At 41.3% G+C, this 24,208-nt stretch overlaps 1 protein-coding gene across 2 annotated transcripts in view; it reads right to left on the reverse strand.

Annotated features, from left to right (window-relative positions):
- kank1a (KN motif and ankyrin repeat domains 1a) overlaps nucleotides 1-24,208 on the reverse strand; it is a 58,825-nt gene that overhangs the window by 15,623 nt on the left and 18,994 nt on the right. The window contains exons 1-2 of one of the 2 annotated variants that reach the window (XM_041938002.1): nucleotides 14,999-15,066; nucleotides 10,324-10,453 (exon numbers count right to left, since the gene is read on the reverse strand). In XM_041938002.1, the coding sequence (XP_041793936.1) occupies nucleotides 10,324-10,360 (37 nt within the window). In that variant the 5' untranslated portion in view covers nucleotides 10,361-10,453; nucleotides 14,999-15,066. Of the gene's footprint in view, nucleotides 1-10,323; nucleotides 10,454-14,998; nucleotides 15,067-24,208 lie in introns of those variants that run through there. The other variant, XM_041938001.1, reaches the window with a different exon arrangement.

Here is a 24,208-nt window from a genome sequence, read left to right on the forward strand (position 1 = left end):
ATTTATTAAGTTCATACACTTTATACAGATCAATCAAAGCTGCTTAAAGTCCAAACTCCACACATCCACAAAATGAGTCTACAGAGCCAGTCCAGAGCCACTACAGCCACACTGTGTTGGCTAAATGCAGCGTCTTGTTCTTGGTATGCCTGGAACTCTCACTGACTAAAGCAAACACAGGCTTGAAATAAACAGCCCTGCTCTTCCTTTCCAGTCCACCCAGCTCCGGCAACTTCTCCCGTCAATCCTTTCCATTCAGCTCAACCAGAGGAGGGAATTACAAGGCTAAGCCTGCTGCTAAAACCTCACCGCCTTGTTGTTCAATCTTCACTCACCTCAAACCAACAGCTCACTCTCCATTTTCACCTTTTCTTCTTCTTCTTGTCTCCTGCTCGCTGCTGGCCGTTTTACAGGACAGGGTATAACTGGACTGAGATCAGGCTGTTTGAGCCACAGAGCTGCTGTTTCTCCTGACTCTTTGCACTCTTTCTCAATCCTCTCTCCATAAGGGGGGAAAAAAAGTTCCACTATCGGTGTAAACTAAGCACAGCACCGCTCTGGTGCACTATTGGACAGCTGCCTCATCCAATCCTGTGAGGCTCTGAGCCCAGCGCTTCCCTACCCAAATAAGAGTCCTGTTCAGTAGAGGGGAGGTGAACTCATGACAATAACAGCCTGTTGTTGAGACCAATAGCTCAGCTACTGTACATGTCAAACTTTCACACTCTGGTTTATTATTCGGTCAAACTTTGCAGCACGTGAGAAGAAACTGAAACTCAGAGAGGCGTTTTCAAACTGCTTTCATCTGAACAGTCCGAAAACCTGCTGATATTCAATTTAATCAAATTTACAATTATATAAAACACAGAAAAGCAGCAAATTCACACATTTAAGGAGCTGGAACCAGCAAGTATTTCTCATTGTTTCTTGATAAATGACAATCAGTGATAAAAATTACTGTTGTATTATTTATTTAGTTGACTAAATACGATAACTGCTGTGTCTTTATCATTTACTAATCATTTTAATAATCGGTTTGTCATTTTTCAACCAAATATTTGCTGATTCCAGCTTTGCATATGTGATTATAAGCTGATTTGACAGATATGATCTGATGATGATAAATCCATCTATTGTCAGTTTGCTGTTGGTTGGACAAAACAAGACATTTGAACACATCGCTGCTCTGCCAAACGATAATGGCATTTCTTATTGTTTCATGGGAAACAACGATGAACAAAGAACAAAATCAGCAGAAAACAACTGTTAGTTGCAACTCTAAAGCAAATTGTTAATCAGAAGTTTCATGCCAGTTTGTGTGGAAATACAGCTCTTATCCTCTATTTTTAGGAAGTAGCCTTTAATGTTGTATTAAGCATTTCACCAAGTGCACTTCTTAGACAAAGCCCTGGTTGTGTTTTCTCCTGCGCTGCCCTGGAATAAACACATCCTGTTTTTGGCTGGTATAAATAATCTCTGTGAGGCAGCACAGTCACGGTCTTGTGCTGTCTGGTTTTGATGACTCTCCCTGGTACGAGTTACTGTGCGCTGACCAGCAATGTCTCTCTCACACTCACACACACACACACAGTCCTGCAGAGACCCCGGACAGCTGAGCGATGACCTCATCAACACGGGACAACTGAAGGGGTCACGCTCCAGTGACAGGGAGCCAACAGTGACACTGAGAGCCCGGGAGTCTGCTCCAGTTATCAACAGCTGTTACATTGTCAATTTGACAGGGATTACACAACAGTTAGACAGCCAGCAGTGTGAGGCAGCGCACTAAAGAACAGCTCTTCTTCATGGCTGTTAAAACTCGGAGGTTATTATTTGTTGCTGAATATGAGATGTAACATTTCGCAGTCGTCTTGTGCAACCATCCCTGCCAAAAGCTGCTCACACGACTGGGAAATGACAGATCTTTTGGAGATGAAGTGATACCTGGAAACCTTCCCAAGCCAATTGAGCTCCACCAGCATGACTAAACACTACTAGTATTTAAGGGACTTTACAAGGAACCGACACCAAGGTTAAACATGCCTCTGCATTATATGAAAGAGGTAGAAAAATTGGTAAGTGAGACATTATTTAAGCTGTGACTTCAAACTTTCCTTCATAAATTCTCTTAGTTGAACTTCAACAGCACGACTACGCTCTTTAAAAAGAGCATTAAAAAGGTTTTCATGCATATATAGAAAAGGTGCCGTGAGCTCATGGGTCGTAATAACATATACTACATCTTAGCACAATATATCCTAAAACAAATATGTGACCGCATGCAACAGGGACTACATTTGGTATTGCTTACACACATTTAATCCCAGACTGTGAAATTAAAGGCCAGAGCTCTGCAGCTTCTGCCTGAAAATGCTGACGAGCGTTTGGTCTTTAAAAAAATGTCCTCCTCCACCTCCAAAATCTAAAATCAGTTTGTGAGCAGATGCCAGGCTGAACATGGCCCAACCTGACAGATGTGGGGCATCAAAACAAAAAGAAGCTTGGGCATGATTATTGCTTGTAAAGAGACAAAGCAATAATGAACATAATTGCTAGTTGTTTACCTAACAGTGTGCCAGTTGTATCAATATAGCCCACCTGAAAACAATGTAGTTTCACACAAAAATCTACAAAACCAATCTCCTTTTTTGGTCAACATGAGCAGAGGAAATTGACGAGCTGAGAGGATTTTTAAATTACTGAACTAAACATTGTGCAAGTGCAGAGTCAACAACTTAAAAATAACACTGAGAGCTTGGCACGCAGCTTCCCAACCCTGCTCTACTTCTCTCAGCTGGGATATTAAAATATTTCAGGCTAATTATCTAACATTAGCTGCAGAATCATTCCAACGACATATTCTGCATAAGCTCCAAAGTAATCGCAGAGAAAATGTGGCTGTTAAAATGTCTCGCTCGCATGTTTCCAGGTCTTTCACAGATGACTTCCAGGCCAGAAGCTCTAACAGAAACCACGTGTTCACTGAACACAGTTGTTCTTTAAATTAAATCAAATGCATCCATATCTGAAGGAACCACCGTCTAATCACTTACACTTCGCTTTGCAGCCAAATTCACCAACATGCACGTACAAACATAGGCTGATGTGACACAAGTGGGTTGCACATGTTTTAGCCATTTCCAGTTTAACAGACATGTGCTCTGCAGAAAATCCCTTAAAATTCATGCAAGCTTTGGTGCCTTTCATGACTTCTCTGCACTGTGCTGCAATAAGGACATTCCACTTTGCTTTTTGGTGCTATTACCAATTCATCTAAAATGCTGCACCAACCCAAAACCTTTTCAGCTCCTTTCAGCCCACAAACTCTCTCCCTGTGTTTGCTCTTTAAATATTGTGCTGAAGGCCAACTTGGGCCTTGATGTTAATCTGTGAGGAAAAATATACAAGCAGGGCTCGGCTTGTTTTACACTGGCTGTGTAAAAGTTTAAATTTAGAGCTGACAAAAGCCTTTTAACATCCACAGTGCCCTCAGAGACAGAATAAATGAGGCTACTGGTCTAAATCTGTCTGCCAGTTGTTTGTTATCCAGCCGGTGCACAGAAACCTCTCGGTTTGAAATGACAGATTCATTGATTCTGTGTGTCTTTTTCTATTTAGAAAACTAAACTACTCACTCAATCCTGGCCAAGTTATCACAGGTGAACACGAGTAACTCCTGTCAAACATCAGCGATCTGTTTTCACGTCAGTTTGGCTTCAGCTCAGCTCATCTAATGCAGCTACAAATAATCACATACACAAACACCAGCTTAAAAAGTACTGATGACCACTGTTAGTCTGTGTAAAAAGGTGTTGATAGATACTTATTTGGTTGTAGGAGTTTCGATCTCACTACACACCTGATTTCTGTGCAGTTATTCATTTGTCTGCATGAGATAAGAGATTTTTCAAAGGGTAACAATATGTTTGTATCAAGCTCCTTTTGATAACTCCCAGGAAAATGAATCCTTCAGTGCATCAACAGAAAACAACAGTTCAGTTACGATAATAAATTAATGGTTTAAGTGATCTAGCAGGAAAACATTTGTTGGTTCCAGCTTTTGCTACTTTTTATATGACTGTAAAGCAGATGTTTTTGGGTTGGGACTTTTGGTTGGCGATTAAAAAAAAAAAAATCTTGGAGTGAAGGAAATTGTGAGGGACATTTTTCTGCATTTTCTGATGTTTTATAGATGAAACAAATCTGAACAAATGATTGGAGAAACATTAACGCAGATGCTTCGATACAGGACAAATAGCATCACTGAATGAATTAATGAGTACAAAAATGATGCGACGTGAATGTTATGACCTTCACACTCAACACCTACGGGAGGTTTTTGATCAGCATGTTAGACAGGACTCCCAAACACAAAACGAGGAAGAATAGTGGTGGAGCTGACATTGTTCTGGAGGCTCATGGCTTCCCAACACCTCTCTGGCTTCCCTTATTTTCCAATAAAACTCATCAGAGCAACATTGACAACTGAAAAACTGCACTTCTGAGCAGAGACCATTAACAGATATGTCCTTACAATTGCACAAACTCGTTGGACTGAGACATTCTACAGCAGTACTGGTCTCACGCACACAGCTGCAGAGTGAAGTAATACAGTGCAGTACTGAGTACTGTGAGCAAAGCATGATGCAAGTGCCTGGGTGGAGGGGACTCTAGTGGCCGCATGCACGCACGCATGCACACGCACACACACACGCACACGCACAGAGAGAGACTGGTATTTCCTGGCTCTGCCTGTTAGCTCTATATGCATAATTACTCATAAGAAAAGTAGAGCCAACATTTGATCAACACCTCATACTGCAGCAGCTCCACACCAGGAACAGCCAGACACATCCGTTCACATAAAAAAAACAGGAAACAAAACAAGAAAAAACAATAAGTGCATTAAAGCTGCGCATTCCTGCCCTTTTCAAACTGAACCCAGGCGGGACAGATGGAGCAGAGCCCCTGACTGTGATCCATTAGCTTCTTCTAGAAACTCACAGGGCCGTGCCAGACTCTGCTGCCAAATTCAACAACTTAACTGTGTACATGATGATGCAGACTGGAGGAAATGTTTGGGCTTCCTCTGCAAACACTGGGGCAGCTCGAAAAACTTTGCCCACCTCCGTCTTTTCTCATAGATGGTCAAGCAAAACAATCAGACATGTGAAAAGAAACTGTGTGTGCTGGTTGTGCAACATGGGAAAAATACATACAACACATCAAACACACCACACAACAATTAAGACATGGGGAATATTATCCATGACGTGTATGATGTGTGGCTATCAAGCAGTGTCATGGCATGCCATGGCTTCACTGACGCCTGTACTGTTTTTCATGAACTCTAAACTAAATCTTAATCTAAAATAGAAAACAGACTGCAGGTGCAACAACTAAGCAAACAACTTTGCCTTGCAATGCATTTTCTTTACTTCCTGAGATAAATGCACAGCTGTTTTCAGGAGTTTAACATCATGCTAGCTGCTCTAAGAGGCTGTACTGAGGCGCTGTGCTGCTTTGAGCTAAATGCTGACGTCACGCTAACAACGACTCTGCTAAACATCCCGCAGGTATGATATTAACCACGTTCATCATTTTGGTTTAGTGTGCTAACATTTGCTGATTAGCACTACTCACAAAGTACAGCTGAGGCAACAACAGACGGCTCAACTGACCGGTTGTTCCACTGTTGTACAGATCGAACAACCAAGACATTACATGGTAATTAATGAGCTTTGGACTCTGGACTGTTCATATTCAACACGACTCATTAAAGCAGGACCCACTTAAATTTTTATCAAGTAATGAAATGGTTCATGCAGTGCACAGTGGTGGGACTACACTGCATCCCTTGCAGTGTGACGACTGTATTATACACGTATTCATTGTTGATGCTTAAATAAAACAGTGTTCAGCACTACTGGCTGCAGAAAGCACCTTTAAAACATTGACAATGAACGGATTAATGCACACTGAGATACAGTCACACTTAAACAAACCAGCTCTACATCTATTCATCAAACGCTGTTGTGTTAAGACACTAAGTGCCCAGAGCCATCAGGACCAGTAAATAAAACAAACTATTATCCCGTTTAGCTTACAAAGACACAGCGCCCTGTCTCCCTGTCCCTTTGGCACAAGTTATTATAAGCCCACAGCACTTACAAAGACAACACAATAGGAAAGTGACAAACGGGGCACAGTAAGAAAACAGCAGCACGAGGTATTTCAAGAGGCAGCTGGGTTTTCTGTCCACAACATACTGGTGGCATTCAAGTCAGGCCAAAGCCATCGTGGTCTGCTCTGAGCCATGACTCTGCCTCTGCAGGGTTTTTATTTTAGACAAGCCAGGACTTCACTGCACAAGGGCAGATGGTTTTGGTGCTGTGGTGTTTTTGGTTTTCTTTTTTTTTTCCTTTTTTCACATACAAGAATCACATTTCAGATCATAATAATTTGTAATCATTTTGCCAAAATGTCAACATTTTGACGCATATTAGCATAAAGATCACTGATCCTTATGAATGCTGTTCAGAATGTTGCTTTTATTCTCCATTGGCCTTTAAAACCTCTGACTGTGATTTGAGGACCACATTCAGTTCACATTTTTGGAGTATTATTTAAAGCATATGGCATCAGTCCTGCATATAGTGACTGTTGCTCAAGTTAAACTGGGCTCAGCTGAGGTTTAATTTGAAATATGTGCTCCATGCTGTGTTGCTCAATGCATTGAGGCGACCCACACCCCACATTTGGCAAAGAAAATCCTTACTATACAAACTGGAAACTGGAAGGCAGCAGTATTGTCTTTTGTGGAGGCTCAAACCACCTTTAATCTAAAACAATCCCAAAATTGCCAAAAATAAAAATGGAGAATGTCTGCCCCCCCATTTCACAATATTAACATAATGGTTCTACTGTGTTCGCATGTTCCTTTATAACAGAGACTCCACTGAGCAGAACATGAATCATCTGAGCTGTTTAAGTTTTATAAAATAGATGTTCCTTTTCTTGACCAAAAGCTGAGTGACACAAGCTTGATTCTGGATGTGGGGAGTAGTTATTGTTTTTAGTTTTATTCAAAAATGTCACTAACATAATTACATGCACTAATTGACCAATAACCCAAATAAAAAAGAGACTTAATTAGAGCGAAAAAAGTAGAAGCTGATTCAACATTTACAAAAATGCAGCTGCACTGTGCAGATTACCAGTGATTAAAATTATTCATCTGCATGCACTTGACACATGTAATAGTTCAGTTTTCCTGTTTTTTTCCAGCCTTAAAAAAAAGCACCCAATTGGTATTACACTTTTAAAAATAAAGTCAATGAACCAGCACAGCCGGCAAGCGAGGCGAGGGTCGATGACTGATGGGAATCAGCCGAGCTTGCATGACTGCCAGTATTACTACAGCGCTATCTTACAAACACCACACTGACTGGGTTTGATGATGTTTCAGGAGTCACATTTCTTTAAATGTTAGCATGGGTACATTTTTATAGGAATTGTATGATTGTTTTTCTTGTTACAACAAGGTCATTGAGCTTTGCTGTCCTCATTAGCTGATAATTCTGCAGACAGACTGCTGGTGAGTCTTCTGCCGGGTAACAGACCCACATCAAGTCTACAAACACTGATTTTTTTGGTCACTTGGGGATAGTGGAAACAAGTTGTGGATAAACATCATCACCTATTAATTTGATATGTCGAGCTTGTTAGCGAACAGTTTCTTAATTCATTTGGCCACCTGATGAATGTAAGTCCAACATTAACTCTCTTTTAGCTCTATTTTTGGTCTCCACCAACTTCTGAGGGAAATATCTGTCTCTCTAGCTGCTAAATACTCGACTATATTCAACAGCTAGCCTCTAACTTTGTCTGTTTGCTGTTTGGTACTGAGCAGATAGTGTGCAGTGGATTCTCTTTGAAAGCAGCTGCCTGCTGCAGTCACAAACACCGCTATGAGAGCTGTAAGAGTGAATCAAGATAGCAAAAATCTAAACACTGAGCTCAAACTTGCTACAAAGCTCATGAAGCAGAGAGGAGCTGAAGATTCAGGTGATAATTCTCTGTAGGTTCATCACTACTAGAGCTTTACTACATATTCAAAGACCACTTTTTAACTTTAAGTAGCCTACTAACACCTTTGACTGTTTCCTGCTGTCACATGATCTTCACCTTGGTCCCTCAGGAGCCTCCCCCAAAACACTGGATACTACACTTCCCACAATTCAACTCTTCCTACAAGACGCCCGTGTGTAAATGCCTGCATCTTTCAAACTCCACATCTCCTGCTTGTTTGCAGACTTTCCATTAAAAACTCAAAAAAAGGTCTAAAGACCTTGATGCCACATTTGTGTTATTTTCTCAGACTCAGAAGTCTCTCAGACACAGAAGACATTATGCAAAATGTTTTATATGTTGAGTCGCACTCCTAATAAAGAGGAAACTAAGCCTCAGTCTGTGAAATGCCCCTTTAAGAGAACTGAATACCACAAACAAACTTCACAAATGGTAATATTTTAGCTTCTACAAACAACACACACGCAGAGAATTAGTATCAGACTAGTTTTTCCTCATGACATTGAGCCCTTTCACTACCTGAACGACTTAATCATTTAGAGTTAATATTACCCTGTTTGGAGCCCTGGCCACTATACTGGAGCAGTAAAGCTTAAGTTTCGCTGTCTTCTTGAAATTCTTTTGGTGCGGCAGGTGACCACATTGGCATGTTAACTGCCAACACTGCAGAGAGGCTATTTTTATAGTTCGCAGGGGGAGGAGGTTAGCGGTGTTAGCGCAGCATTCCTTGGCATTTTTCACATTCAGTAAAAATGAACAATAAAAACAGTCTTTTGGGTTGCATCCTTTGAAGTGAATCCACTAGATCTACATACTAAAATAAAAAAGGTATATGTCAGAGTCGTGCGCGCGGTGGTGGCAGCCTGACGCTGGGGCCGGCTTGTGAGTGTCCTGCAAGCATCTGTCCTGCATGCTGTGCATTCCTGCAGGGATTTGGAAGTAAGACGCTTCACTCTCTCCTGTTAGTCTGGCCAGGAATGTGAGCCGTCTGCAGGTGTGTGTTCGGAGCGCCGCCTCGGCTGACAGCGTTTATTTCGCACTGAAGCGTGGAAATCTTGCGTGTGCGCTGTGTGAACAAACCTCAGTGTGTTTCAGAAGCACAACAGGTGCAGACATAACTCACAGAGGAGCGAATGAGTTTGCACAAAAAGTGTTTCATTTTTTTGATCGCAGTAAGCTAATGTTTAACATTCCTGCAAGTACATGACATATTCATGGGAAGAACACGTGAGCAAATACACGCAGCACAAATTAAAACATGCTTTTTCATCTTTTTAGTATTTGAATTCACTACTGAAAGGTACAACCAGAACAGGGCAATAGTTTTGTGTTTATTGACGTGGCTTACTGGTATGTCGTATCATGTCTTCTATTTACTAAACATAATATTTGTTATCCAAAATTTTAAAAAATGTAATTAAGTCACTGATTTTACTTTAAGAGTTTTGTCTAGTGTGATTAACTGCAGTTGAGATTTCAAAGCAGTTTGAACACATTGATTTGATTATTTTATGCATTTACAACATTATATATTGCCGTATGGCAGATGATCTAACTGATACAGAAAATGTATTGATTTCAACCATATCACTAAGCACTACAGGGCTGCATATAAGTGATGTATGGCAAGCAAGATACTAAAAAACTATAAATGTCATGTACTGTATGTCCTGACTTTCACTGACATAAACTCATATTTCAGTGCCTGAAAAAGTTACTGAATGACCTTGGGCTTTTTCTAAAGTCTTACTGCTAGAAAACAAAGCTTTGACTTATGTTTGGTGTGAAGACAGAGGCAGATGTGATGCAGGAGCCGACCGGTTATATATGCAGGCCTGACACAAGCCTGAAACTGGACACCTAATCTACATTTAGTTCCAAAGTTTCCTCATCCAGCCAAGTTTATTTTAGTAAGGATGAGCACATATTGTTCACGAGGCAGCCAGGACTCATTTGACATGTAAAAGTATATTACTATTAACCAACACTCGGAGCTGCAGGAAACTTTTGTCACACTGCTGCTACCGACTTTAACCATCTCCATCCCACTATCAGCAATATGACTGTGATGATACATTGTGATAAACAGGAGATACTTGACAGAGAAAAACAATCATTTCACACACACAAAAAAAGATAAAAAAACAGGACATCCTACAGCATTACCAATGCATACATAATCAAAACTGAACCTCATCTGACAGAAATGATGTAACAAAAAGGGTTGGTTACCTGGGCCATTGCCATTCACGTGCATGGTTTGAGCCATGGCTGCAGCTGTGTGCTCTCAGTCCCACAACAAGACCAACTGCGGTCATGCAACTGCCATGCATCAAGTCCAGATTACCATGCAACCTGCAAACTGAGACAAGACACAAAGGAAACATTTACTCAGACATCATTTTAGACAGGTAAGCAGCAATCAGCAAAACTCTTCGTGTCAAATATGTCCCTCTTAGCATCCCAATGTGAAAGACTACCTAACAACAATATAAACACCAGAAAGAGTTGCAAGACAAATCTCTCAACAAAACAGAGTTTTCGTCAGTGGAATGTACAGGAAACGTACAGTAAAAACAAAGGAAAGGTCAAAAAACACAACTTTTCCAAAGAGCACGCAAGACGTCCGACATGTATGTCATGTTCCCTTACACAAAGGCCTTTTCTAGTGAAAGCTGAAGCCCACTTAATGTGATCGACGGCGCTGACCTCTGCTTTTTCACAGGTGTGTTTGCATCTGACATTTATGAACATAAGAGGTCCTGTGTGCACCAGCCTGGTTATCATCAATGGATACATTATGAGCAGGAACAAAAGAGCTATTCTCCTCTAATAAAAAAGGAGCCAACATGTGGGGGAAAAGTCGACTACATTGGCCACAGAGAGGGCTGGTTTGTTAACGGAGCATCTGGTCAGTAAAGATGCAGCCAAGGTTGGCTCAGATAGACCCAGGCCCTTTTTAGACACCCTCATGACCTCAGACTCCATTTACCAGCAAGGCTACTGACCTCACATCCTCTGCCCTGTTCATTGCTGGCTCCCAGAGTGGGATCTGGGCCCCCTAGTGGTCTTTAACAAGGTCCTTAAGGGCCTTCAGCAAAACAAGACAGGCTTTTTTTCTCTCCTACTGATACTTTATTTAAACATGTTAAAGAAGTCATTCTACAGTGTAGTTTAACTGTTTATTGCTTTTTATTTACTTAGTGAAATTGCAAACAGCTGCTGGCAGCTCTAGCGGCTCATTTGCACGTTCTCCATTTATGTGTTTCCTGTATTACTGGAAGCATTTCATGAGCTTGTCAATTATTTCAGAACCTAATTTTTGGTACAACACAAAAAGTCCCAGGTCACATCTTCTAAACATCCTACGAGGAAGATTTGGTTTTGTTGGCCATTATGATCTGACAAGTTACACTCAGTTTGTTAGGTACACCTCGCTAAAACTGATACAGTCAATTACAAAAATATAAGAGCAAATCAATGTACTTCAGGTTGATGCACAAAACCTGTAAATCTAATCTGGCCTGTGTGTGGTCTGCCAACCTATCTGAAAGGCACAACTAACCACACATCTGCAGCAATCATCTGAAGGAACATCTGTAAGGACACTGTTACTTTGCAGGCGAGCGTCCACTCATCTGCGGCACATGTAATTCCTTGTTTACAGAACGCACCCAAATAAAGCGGCGCAGCTATGTCATTAAGATGATGTGTCTAAATCCTGACTGCCAGTCATCCCCAGGTCTGATTATAGATCTGAATCAGCAAGAAAAGAGATATGAACCAACCGTTACAGAGCACACTGGACTGGTCCAACCCACAAATAGACTGTAATCATAGCTCATAGCTCGTCTGAGCCACTCTCCATCACATTTAAACTGAGCTACAGCATGTGAAGGAACAGTCAGATACTACAGTCTCCATTCTGATACAGCAGTATCCTTCCTACATGTTTCTCAGCCTCCAGACTGCATTTACAGTTTTATTTTTGAAAAACACAAACAGCAAGAGAGATGCTACTAATGTGTAAATATTTCAGGAAGCATCTTCGAAGACTCAAGACGACTTTGTGCACAAGCACCTACAACAATTAATCCCATCTTAACAAAGCACGTGAAAATATTTCCCGTGTTGATGTGCGGCTGTAGCTTTAAAGCTTTTAGCGACATGTTAACTCAAAGAACCAACCAAAATACAAGCTCTTCTTGCCAACTTCATGCAAACACATTAACGAACAAAACACAAAAACAAGCACTGGACTGACCAAACATCTCCCAAGCGTGTGGTTCCATGAGCTGCCAGGATGCAAACCTGGAGGAAGGAGCAGGAAATCCACAGACAAACCGTGAAGAAAAGAAAAGTTGGATTCTGTCAACCTTATCACACCAGCATCGTTTATTCAGCAAGTCTGTAAGAGGCCGACAGATGAAGTCCGCTGTTGTAATATTGTACTTTGTAAAAACAATTTTAGAAAAGAGGACGGTAATGTTGTTTTGGATGGTAGCTCTGATGATCTTTGAGACTCATGAGTAATCAATGGACTGTTTATAAGGAACCTGGAAGCCTTGCTGCGGGAAAGCACAGTGAAGTGGAGCAGAGGGCATTTACACAGTTAAAAACTGAACAATAATCAGTCCTGCTAAGATTTTAAAGAACTAGTCTGCACATTTTCTCTCTCTTTCTGCTACACAGCAACATGACGTTCAGTTAATGCTCACCATAATGGAGGAACTCACATTTCAGAATTTACAACTCTGACTTACAGTATTTTGGCGTTTCTACAAATACTGTCAAGAAGACATGAGCTTTCAGCCTGTTGCACAATAACTCAGTAAAACTGGGTGGACTCCCTTTGAAAGTAAACGTCAGTGTGACATGCATGAGCTCCTGGTTTAAAACCAGCACTGAGACTTATCACATTACATTTCTGGACCTTTTATCCTACGGATGTTTGGAGGAATTGACTCCAACAAAAAAGCTTCTCAGCATTTGTGTCCTTTGGATCATGTGAGGTTAAAGCGAGAACAAGGTGTTGTCGTGGCCTGTTGAACGGAGTAATGCTGCAGGATGCAAGCTCACACCGACAGCAGGCAACTCTGTGGTCACATATTTGTTTGGTTGTTACATGTTAACCTTCATCAGCACCGATATCTGCTACTCTAACAATCTGCTCATGCAGCTTACCTGTAACTCTCATTCTAACTTCCTCCAGGTAGCAAACACGACTGAGCCCACAAGCCCCAACAACGAGCCACTACCCAGCAGTCCTCTGAGCGAGAGGGATACGTTTCACGGCTAAGATTAGACGACTTCCTCAGATGACAGCCAAACGATCTGTGTCCTATAAGAGGAAAGAGGACTTTAGGCTGTTTGGGTAGAACTGACCCCTCCGCTGGGCCCCCAGATGAAGCGCACGGCGAGCTAATGTGGCTAACAACCCCCTGTGACTCTTTAGCCTGTGCCGACCTTCAGCTTGTGGCTGAAAAACAGCTAATGAGACAATAGAACGTAATGGAAAACCTTTTCATGAACGCTTACATATTAACCAGCACAGCTGCGTTCCCCTTCAGTCCTCAGCAGCTGAAGGTGAAGACGAAGAGTAAACAAAAGGCCATAATCACCAAATCTTAACCAAACTGGGCCGAGGACACTTCGCTGGGGACTATCAGAGATAAGCTTTCAAAATAAAACATTTGTTAATCAGGTGGACCAGCAGATCTCTGGGTTAGTGCGATGGCACATTTGTCTACACGACAGTGAAAATGTGTTGTGTGCATGTGTTAAATGAAATGTTTACTGATGCATTTGGAGACCAGGTTCCAGATACTGATAATCAATCACAAACACAATGAATTGGAGCTTGAACAATTAGTTGATTCATCAGTAGGTCAATTGGAACAATTTTGAAAATTGATTAACCTTTTCAGTCATTTAATCCAAAAAAAAAAACAAAATAATAACAACAAAACATTATGGCCTTTTACATGTGAGAACTTGCTGCTTTTCTCTGTTTTAGAAAGGTCCTAATTTTCAATTTCCTTTTTCATTGGAAATTGAAAATTTGGGGACTTTTGATCTTTTTGTTAATTTTTCAACATAATTCTTTAGGCTCTCAGAATTTGTGATAGGAAATTTTCACTTTATTTTCATTTTCATTTTTCAAAGTTCAAGAATGACTAAACAAAAAAAATAGTAGAGAGAAAAAGAGAAAGAAAAGAATCATTATTTGCAACGTTCCAATGATTCAAACAGCTTTCCTTCTTCTCATCCTTATCATACTAGCCAACTGAATGACCCTTTATTTCTTACTAAACTACACTCTACACAGGTCACTCTTAGTGGCTCATCAGTTACTAAATGCAGGAAAAGGCTATTTGAAGCGTCTGTAAGAATTTCGTTCAACAACCGCGATGTGGAGTAACACCAAGAAATAAATGCAGCATACACTATTTCCTGCAAACCGAAGGAAACATTATGTAATGCTAAATAGAAGTAAACACAGATATCTACCTATCAAACCATCAAATACAGCTCAACAGTGTCTTTCCGACCTTGTAGAGCAATAAGCACAACACACAGGTGAAAACTCACAATTTATTTAACTGCTCAGGTTAAATAATTGAAGTCTAAATCACAGTTGACCTAAACCGGCTGACAACCTGTTGCCAGAAGCCAGTCTTCGATTTGTGAGAGTCAAGTGTGGCATCATGTTACTTAATAGCTCTGCTCATTTAGCTGCTTATTTAGTCCACTCCTAGCATTTAACTCTGGTTTCTAGTACGATAAAAGCATCATTCAGCTTAGAAAGTAGTTATTTTCAATGTGTTCACGGGGCAAACCAAACTATCAGACCTTAAACTGTTCATTCCATTTAGTTTGGACAAACACAAGATAAACAAACACTCACCATGATTCACTCTTTACTAAACAAAACAAACAGATTTATAAAGTAGCCTGATCCGATCCAAGTAGAAGACACAAGCATGGCACGACTGAAGCAAAACAAGGCGTCGTGAGCCGACGCAAACCAGAACTACTTGTTTTGTTCCACCTCGGCTGTTACACAAATATGAAACATGAAGCGGGCACATGTTGTCAGAGCACAGAGGTGTGACAAGAGTCGCAGGTACATGTCAAGAGATTTACAGTGAGTCAGGTCAGGTTCCTCCTCACGGGGAGGCATGCGTCTGTGTTCAAAAGACAAGCCGCCTCAGTGATTTACTGTGACACTGGAGACTCGACAGGCAGGACAAACAAAAACAGATGCAAACTAACAAGTAACCAAACACAGTCATATATCAGGCTTCTCGGTCTCATGGTGAAACGGTGGAAACCACAGAGGCCGGAGAATTACAGGGGAGGAACGGAGGCCTCTCAGATATCTGATTTGACCCCTAGAATTTACACTTTGAACCAAAACAATGAGTTCCCATGATTCACTACATCGATTAGTTCAACAATAACAAATTATTGAATAGTTTCAACCATTTTATGATTCGAGAATACAAACTGTTAATCCTGAGAGATCAAATACCGATTAAATACCTGCCAGGCTCCATAGAACTTGATGACATTTAAATGTTATTTGTATAAAATATTGTATAAAACTGTGCTAAATCAAGTTTTTGCTGTGCAAAGAGATCTATCACAACAGTTTAAAGTGAACCAAGCTGCCATGTGACCACAACAAAGTCCAAATGGCACAGAGGCAATGAGAAAAACCCTGGATGACCACACATAAATAAAAACACTTCTCCTAAGTGTGAAACTAAAGATGAATCACTTCAGCTTTAACCCACGTGATGACAAATTAGAGGAGTGTTAGCACCAAGTTTAAAGCAGCTTTGAAACCAGATCAAGAGTTCAAGGTTCCTGCTTGTTTAGGAAATACTGCATCTGAAAAACACGAAGCAAAAGAAACATACAAAAAGTGAAATTCTAAATGTTACAAATGTTCAATAATGTTTCTAAACAAAGAAAAAAAAATCCCACTATTGATTCAAACAATCAGCACGGGTATTGACATTCCCGCTAGTGTAAATGTCACACAGTGTGTCTAGACCCATTTGTTTACCATACAAAGTGACCAACTCCTGACAGGATGCGGTGTGACAGTTCACATTTTCCACTGTGAAAGCTCAGGTTTTCTAACTTGTGTATCAACAGTAAACAGCATGAGAAGTTAACAGAGGGCTGTAAAGGCTGCAGACCCACTGCGCTGAATATTCAACAGGGTTGTTTTTCCCCTAATAAAAGCTGAGGCTACAGCTTTAATGGAGGGAAAAAGCCTGCAGAGAAGCTGGGATATTTTTCTGAAAAGGGCTTAGGAGCATGAAAACACGAACTGTGTGTGCCGCAGCACGCAGAGCATTTTATCTTTCTGTGGATAATCGGCTTGATTGTGCACAGGTGTCTCCTTCAGAGGTATCTCGGAATCCAAAAAGACAAGCAAAGCCTCTCATAACTTCAGAGAATACTGTATGTTCCTGTGCTAGTAGGAACAGAAAAGTGCTAATGTGCACATGTACTGTATGTGTTGGCATAACTGTAGAACAAGCAGTGGCTACTTGTCGTCTCGGCTCTGCATCTGGGCCTCATTAGGAAATGCCTTTGAAGCTTTGCAGGAGAAGCCGCTGTGCCGACTACGGAGAAGACTCAGGCCCGTCGAGGAGGCCAGACGCCTCAAAGCTGATGTTCACTACCGTTTGGCAGCGTTAGCCGTGGTATTGACCCCAGCTTGTGCTGTCCGACGGTTCGCTTCCCTTTGATGTCCTGTGTGAGCCTGCTGAGCTCAACTCTGGAGAGCCTGCCTCAAAGCCTTTCAATTATCCCAGCAAGGAGGGAGGAACTTACAGGAATGAAAAGCTGGCCGAAGGGATTTTGTCTTCTGCTTCATGGGCCTACTGTCACAAGGTCAGAGGAAGAACAGAAAACACTTCCAGATACGTCCAAGTGGCTAAAGACTTCCCATGTTCAGGAGGATGAGGAAGCTTTTTCTGAACCCAGGCTAATATAAAACCTTTTAGTCCATGTAGACAATGAATCCAGAGAGGTTGGAGGCAGTTCAGCAACAGTCTACAGCCATGCTAGCAGCTCCATGAGGCTGTAAATGTTGTTGTCACCATGCTTAGGATTATAATGTTAACATGCTACTGTTTAGCAGGTATGTTTACCATGTTCACCACCTGAATCTAGCATATTAGCATGCTAATATTTGCGAATTGGCACGAAACATAAATTCCAGTTGAGACTGATGGGAACATTAATCGTAGAGGTATCTGGTGAACCAACATACTGGCCAAATCAAAATTTTACCCTGATGATGGCACAATAGCAAAAGTTAAGGTATTACCAAGTGTGATGGCAATTCATCCAGTCGTTGTTGAGATATTTCACTCAAAACCACAAATGTCACCTCATGGTGGCACTAGAGGAAAAGCAAGAAGTTCATCAAAGTCAGTAGGATTCATCGTCTGGGGACACTGAATAAGAAACAGTTTGGAAAAGGGACAACACTTTCAAAAAATATTGGTTAGCTGATTGGATGAACCATCTGCCTATCACCGTCTATCATACACTAACTAATCAGATCAATGACATAGACATATGACTCTTGCTGAAGCCAGTTGGGAGATGTCATCAATAAAAAAGCGTTCAGTGCCGTTCTTTGTTCTTCTTTCAAAGAAGAAATACTCTCCAGTCCTGATATGACTGATGCTATAGCAGCATCTATGCTAACCTCTTTAGAAACACCCGGTGTTGTTTTCAAACGAGCAGTCCCACCTGTAGCTGCCAGTAGTTCCTCACAGGATGCTGATTGGTCCAAACGACTGTGGTTCTGCCATGAGCACAAAATTGGAAGCCTCACAAGGTAAATTTACTCTTAATACTACCTCAAACAGCAATGTGCAGAAACAACGGACTGCATCAGTTCCATAATAGAGGACATGTATCTGCAATAACTGATGTGACGAGTCAAAGACACACACCAAATGTTCATATCTGGCGCCCAAAATATCAAAAACAAGCACTGAACCTTTACAAATCGGTACAGCGAGCTGGTTTCGTGTCAGAAAACTGAAATAAACTACTGACTACTGACAGACCAACAGCTCTCCAAAAGTGAAATCCGGAAATTTTGTGTTTAGTCTAGTACCACAAAACAAGAACAGTACAGTAGTCCATAAAGTGGCAGGATGAGTCAACCTTCAGTCAGTCCTGCTGCTGCATAGCCACACATCAAGTTATTTCTGGTGCGATCGCTTTTAACTCCCGGCTACTCTTCCTCTGGTGCAGCCGCAGGCCTTGTGCATGAGGATAAACATAGCATCCGACGAGAACAATTGCTTGGCTCCTTTATGGAAATCAAAGACATTATACGTACACCCCAGTCATTATGTTCATTCCTCTGTCTGACCATATCTAACTCGTTACTTGTTCATTGTGCATCCACGCAAAGGTGCTTGAAAATGGATCCTTGTTATTTCAAGATCAGAACAAACTTCAGAGTCAGAGTGTGGAGCTACAGCGACAGCTTGGGCCATCTGTGAGACACATGCAGAGACTGCACTCTTAAAATTCAGTAGTTCAGATGCTTTGCAAATGTGGGACAGCATAAATGACGACAAAACCTGAACTCTGAAATTACACATTTACACACAGGTGAGCCGTGTGCAGCATGGAAAACACACACCACTCATACCAGAGCTGTGCAGGAAAGCTGCTCTCAACACAGGTGTCATTTTTCTGATTACACAACACAAACACAACACGTGCACTAAGAAAATGTTTTTGCAGTAATGGGAAGTTTACTAAACACAAACACAAGACATGCATTTTAACGAAATACAGAGTTGTGCTAATAGATCCTCTCACATTAAATCTTTTTTCTTTCATTCCAACTCTGACTTTAATCACAAAACAGTTAGAGATGGGCAAGAATAATACCAACTCCTAAATCAGACATCTCAATTGGCATGTAAAGCAGGTCAGTAATACTTACTGACTTTTGTTCTAAAAGGTGGAATGGTCACTAAAAACACAAGCATATCTACAATCAAGAAAACTGTGTCAATGTGCTCCTCAATGTTATTCCGTGTTCTAGAATACATGTTATACAATGTACTAAAGTATGTTTCATCAAACTCCCATTTAAAATTTTCACAGCACTCAGTGTTTTCCACTTTCATTGCAACTAATTTTATGCAGTTCATGATTTAAGTAGTGCAACTTAGAATCGGCTACTAGGTCTATTAAGAGAGGGACTGCTCTGACCTGGGAAATAGAGCACTTTTCAGAATGGTGTGTTTGATTGTTGTGCCTCTATTTCAGGAATGTGCTTTATCTGATTCAACCATTTATCTTGACAGCTGCTCTCCAGAGGATCAGGGTCCTCAGAAGGGTCTGGTGTGCAAGACAACAACTGAACACCTGAAACTGAACACTTAAAGTCTGCAATAAAAAAAAAAAACATTAGTATCTTACAGTGCTAGATTCAGTGCGCTGACATAAGATTTATTCTGCTACAATTTCTGGCAGGTACACTCCAGCACTGTGCTCCACCTACAATTTACTGCTCTCAGATTTACATCTTTTTTTCTTTTTGCCTACAGCCAAACAGCCAATCAGCTGCATTTAGGGGACTGCTCTGAAGTGCTGCAGTGAAAGTTTTTGCCAAGTTGCATTTTGTTTAATCTTTTATTGGTTCAATTAGATTAAACCTTCAGCTTGTTTGAGATAATAACATTTAATTTGCAAAGAACAAAACATGAGGGTGTGGTCCCGAGTGATTTAAGGATCATTTTCACCCTCTCTGTGCGCGAAAAAACACCTTAAAATATATAATTTTTCGTAATTTAAGAAAAATTGCCTATTGCTCTGTCACTGAGGTAATGATCAATCCTCATCAAGACATCTAAGGATTGGTTTCAACTTTCTCACTTACCACTCCTCAAATACCAGACTTTAACTTTACCCTTTAGTCCAGAGACTGTGTGGTACATCATTAATCAGCATACTGAGCTCACTGCAGCGTGAAGTTGCCCTGAGCTGTGACTCAGGATTTCATTCCCTCTGTTCAGGACACAACACTCCTCCAAGTCCTTCATCCTCCCAACACAGTAAGTTCCTTCTGTTGACAACAGCGCCCCCGAGAGGAAAAGACAGTTCAGATCCAGAGAACATGTGGCTCTGTTGTAAAAACTTCAAAATGCACCTTTGAGAATGTAGAAAAGTGGGAATGTAAGATGTTAGAAAAGCATATTTCTCTTAATCAATCCCATTTAGTGTGAAAATGCTCCACACATTCACAAGCTTTACTCTTTTCAACTAAGATACAGTGATTATTTTTAAAGTTTGGGGCCAGACTGCAGCTATTAATCATTTTCTATATTGAGTAACCTGCTGAATATTATCTTATGTCATAGATTTATGTTTGTCAATAAAATGTAAAAAAAATAAACAAAAACTGTACAAATTGCTTATTGCATTTTCCCAAAGCTTATGATCACATCTTTAAATTGCTTGTTTTGTCTGGGTAACAGGTCCAAACCTAGAGTAATCAATTAACAGTCACAGATTGTTTTATGCCACCATCCTTGACACGTGTCTGAAAATTATCTCCACATCAAACTTCCTGTTTTGTGCACCTTCAAAGAGCTCAAACCTTTCATAGATAAAAGCACACTGTATCTTTAACAGTCTCTCTTACCAAGACAGCTAAGCTGGTTTCCAAACAGCAGAATGTAAAACATCCTCTGGGGGTTAAAACTTCAGTTCATCTCTTCGGTTCTTGCACCTCTCTGCGTCATTCTTGTTCAGTCTGGTTTGGACCACTTTGCCCTCTGTGCTCTTATCCTCTCTCCTTATCCTCCCCACCATACCTCCCTCTCTCTCTGCACCCTCCCCCACCCACCTCTGTCCGGCCTGCACTTGACCAAGGACAGGCTGGAGCCCCATATTTGTTTAGCTCTTGAGTGGAGTCACTAAGGTGGAGGATGGGAGCCGTGGGTTGGTGAACACCACCCACCTCTCATCGCCCCATGCAGGGGACCCTCAACAAAGGGGCACCATGCAGACTCAAAATGTTTCTGCAGTTTGTCACGTTGAGCAGAACTGTGATCACAGCCAAAATGCTTCTGTTGTAATTTGGTCCTTCTGTAAAATTCTAAGACTGATGTTGAACATGTCAGAGAAATGCTCAGGTTCACCGTTTGTTCTCCATCTCTGCTCGTCCAGACCACTTTTAATAAGTTTTAGATTTTAAAAGAGTGACACATGAGCCAAACATGTGCACGATACAGACCATGGCCACTTGCAATCCAATATCTATCTATCTAGCTATCCATCTATCGATAGATATAGATACGTATTTTACAGTCATAGCTGTGTTAATTAAATTCTATGCTTTAGCACTGAGGTCTCACCTAAAACTAAGAACATGTATTATCAAGCTTTTTTGTCTAGCATGATACACATCAGTGCAACAAGTCTTATATTGACAATGACTTTAACCATATGACCAAGCACAAATTGCAAGTTTCATCAGTTTGAATTTGTGAAGCAGGCCTGACCCATTGTCTCAAAAACAGATATAAACTCCAACAAGTGAACTTGACAAAAGACCACAAGCAGCTGCTGAATATGACAGCGTGATGAGGTGTGAGGAAGAAGACAGTGTGGGAACTACAACAGCTTCAGCAGGACGTCCTGCACACCGATCGACATGTTATACATGTTCAAACCCAACAGAAAAGAATCACATTTCTATGTGAATGCAGCGTTTGGTTTTCATTCTTGAGTCAAAACAAATGCACTCATTCCACACTGGATTAAGACGTGATGCAGTCAGTCAGGTAGAGCTGAGAGATCTATGATTGCAGTCCTCCACAGCAGCTTTAGCTCAATGGTTAGGTTGCAGACCACATAGCCACGTTCTTAAAGTCCAAAAAGTAAAAGTACTCATTAAGTCTCTTTCGCTCTCTATATCTCTCTGATAAACAGTCTCACAGAAATAGCTAAAAAGAGAATTACCTGACTGTAGTGAATGTGTAGTAATCTATTTCTGCCCGAGCGACGAGAATAAAACAAACTTCAAAAAGAAAAGAAGAAACATTTCTGCTGAGACAGGAAGACAAAAAAGGAAAATATTGACACTTGTTCTTACATTTACCTTCATCTCAGAACACAACAACTCTGCTTTTAACAAAGTCTGTAAGACTCCAACGAGAGACCGGCACTCCCAAAGCTTTCACTTCTGTTGTCAGCTTTCTCAAAAGAGGCATTGTGGGAGAAATTCCCCATCTTAAGTGCTCCCATGTTTGCTTTTGTGCCAAGTGAGCCCACTCTGCTGACCTTTTGGAAAAGGACCAATGAGATCCACCGCTGCGTCCTCTGCTGCCCTTCTCCTCTGACAGCAGCCAGACAATGAACAACAAGCTAATTAAACTGATGACAGCATGAAGGAGGGAAAGGAGGCTCTTTGACCAAACTTCACCGATAGACCCCGAACTCAGCCTGAAGCCCCTCTATAAAAAAAAAAAACCCACTGACAACCACTTCATCAATACACATAGAGAAACCAGTGGCCCACAGGGCAGCAGATTATCACCATTATTCTATTAGACTGGTGTTTGGTGACAGCAGTGATTGACAGTCACATGTCTGAAACAGCCTGCTGGTTGAACAGGCAGCTATGTCAGGAATGTTTTTAGAGCCAGACAAACTTCGTCTGTCTTGATGAGACCATAAACACTTGGGCTGCTGGACCAGTCATGGTGTTAATGAGTCACGGGCCGCGCTGCGCTGGATTAGTGCCAGGGGAAGGCGACGGGTTACACTAATGTATGGAGAGAGCTGCTGCTCTGGGACACATAATGATCCAAATCTGCATAGACATGACAAGAGGGGGAAGCATCCTTTTGCAGCAAGTTGTCACGCAAGCATGCAACCTGATGTCAGCTAACGTGTAAGTACTATCAGGTAAAGGCACACTGTTACAACTGATGCTTCTTTGGAAAGGAGATGAAAGAGACTCCAGAGGCTGTAGATAAGGCAGGTTTCCAGGTCAGAGTAACTTTGGAAATAGGACTACACCCACAAACAGTCTTACTTTCACTTTTTCTATGTTGTTTCCTAGTTAGTTTTCACACACTCATGCTCTCTTATAGACATTGTCTCTTATGGTTTTTCAGTTCAGTACACAGTACAGATTCTGTGTGCTGCTCATACGCAAACTGTGAGGAGATGTTTCTCCACTTCTTGTCTCTTTCAAAGCTATATTCTTACAGCAATCTCTCATGAGGAAGGACTGCGACCGTCACACTGATGAATAACATGACAGAATCTGGGTATGTTTTTATGGAGCGATCTTTCAAAATCAATCAGCACTCCCTCAAGAGCCGGTTTTTCATCTCGAGGGGCTGCGGTCCCAGCTGTGCCATGGTCCAGGTCCTGGGAACAAAAGATGGCCAAGCATTGGGAACAGCGACCTGCCAGCCTCATGGGGCTTTCAACCACAAGATGAGCATGAAACAGCCTCCAAAAGATAAGACTGTTTCCAGCGAAGCATTTTATCTGAGCCATTCGACGGCTTGGCTTCTGACAGCAGGCAGTGTTTCTATTGATCAAAATCTCACAATCACTGGACAGAAGGCGACCAACAGGTTAAAAACAATTCTAGGTCACTGTTTAAACAGGTTCATCGTGTCTGTTCTGTAAGTCATCTTTTCCTGCAGCTCGCTGTTCGTTTTCATGAAAAAACATTAATTATAACGATTATAAAGTGTAAAAGGTTGGCGAAACAGACAGAACTTAATGGTAGCACAAATCTATTGCTGGTTTTGGTCTTCTGTTGATAGTGAAATGACCAGACAAGTCAAGCCAGAGTTTAAAACAGTGGAAGTTTGTGTTGAAATCAGTTATTTTAAACTGAGTTACCACCATAAGTGGAGTCACTCACCAGGGTGAACTACATCCACGCAAAACTTTTACATCAAGTTCAACTTTGATGAACACATACTTGCAGCCCTCACCAATAGTGAGCAGTCTTGAGAGTGCTGACCTTGGAGGGACACTATCGTAGTGTATTAGCTATTAGACCGCAAGCATCACAGCACTG

This window comes from Chelmon rostratus, chromosome 5, assembly GCF_017976325.1.
Source record: "Chelmon rostratus isolate fCheRos1 chromosome 5, fCheRos1.pri, whole genome shotgun sequence".
NCBI classification, from domain to species: Eukaryota; Metazoa; Chordata; class Actinopteri; order Chaetodontiformes; family Chaetodontidae; genus Chelmon; species Chelmon rostratus.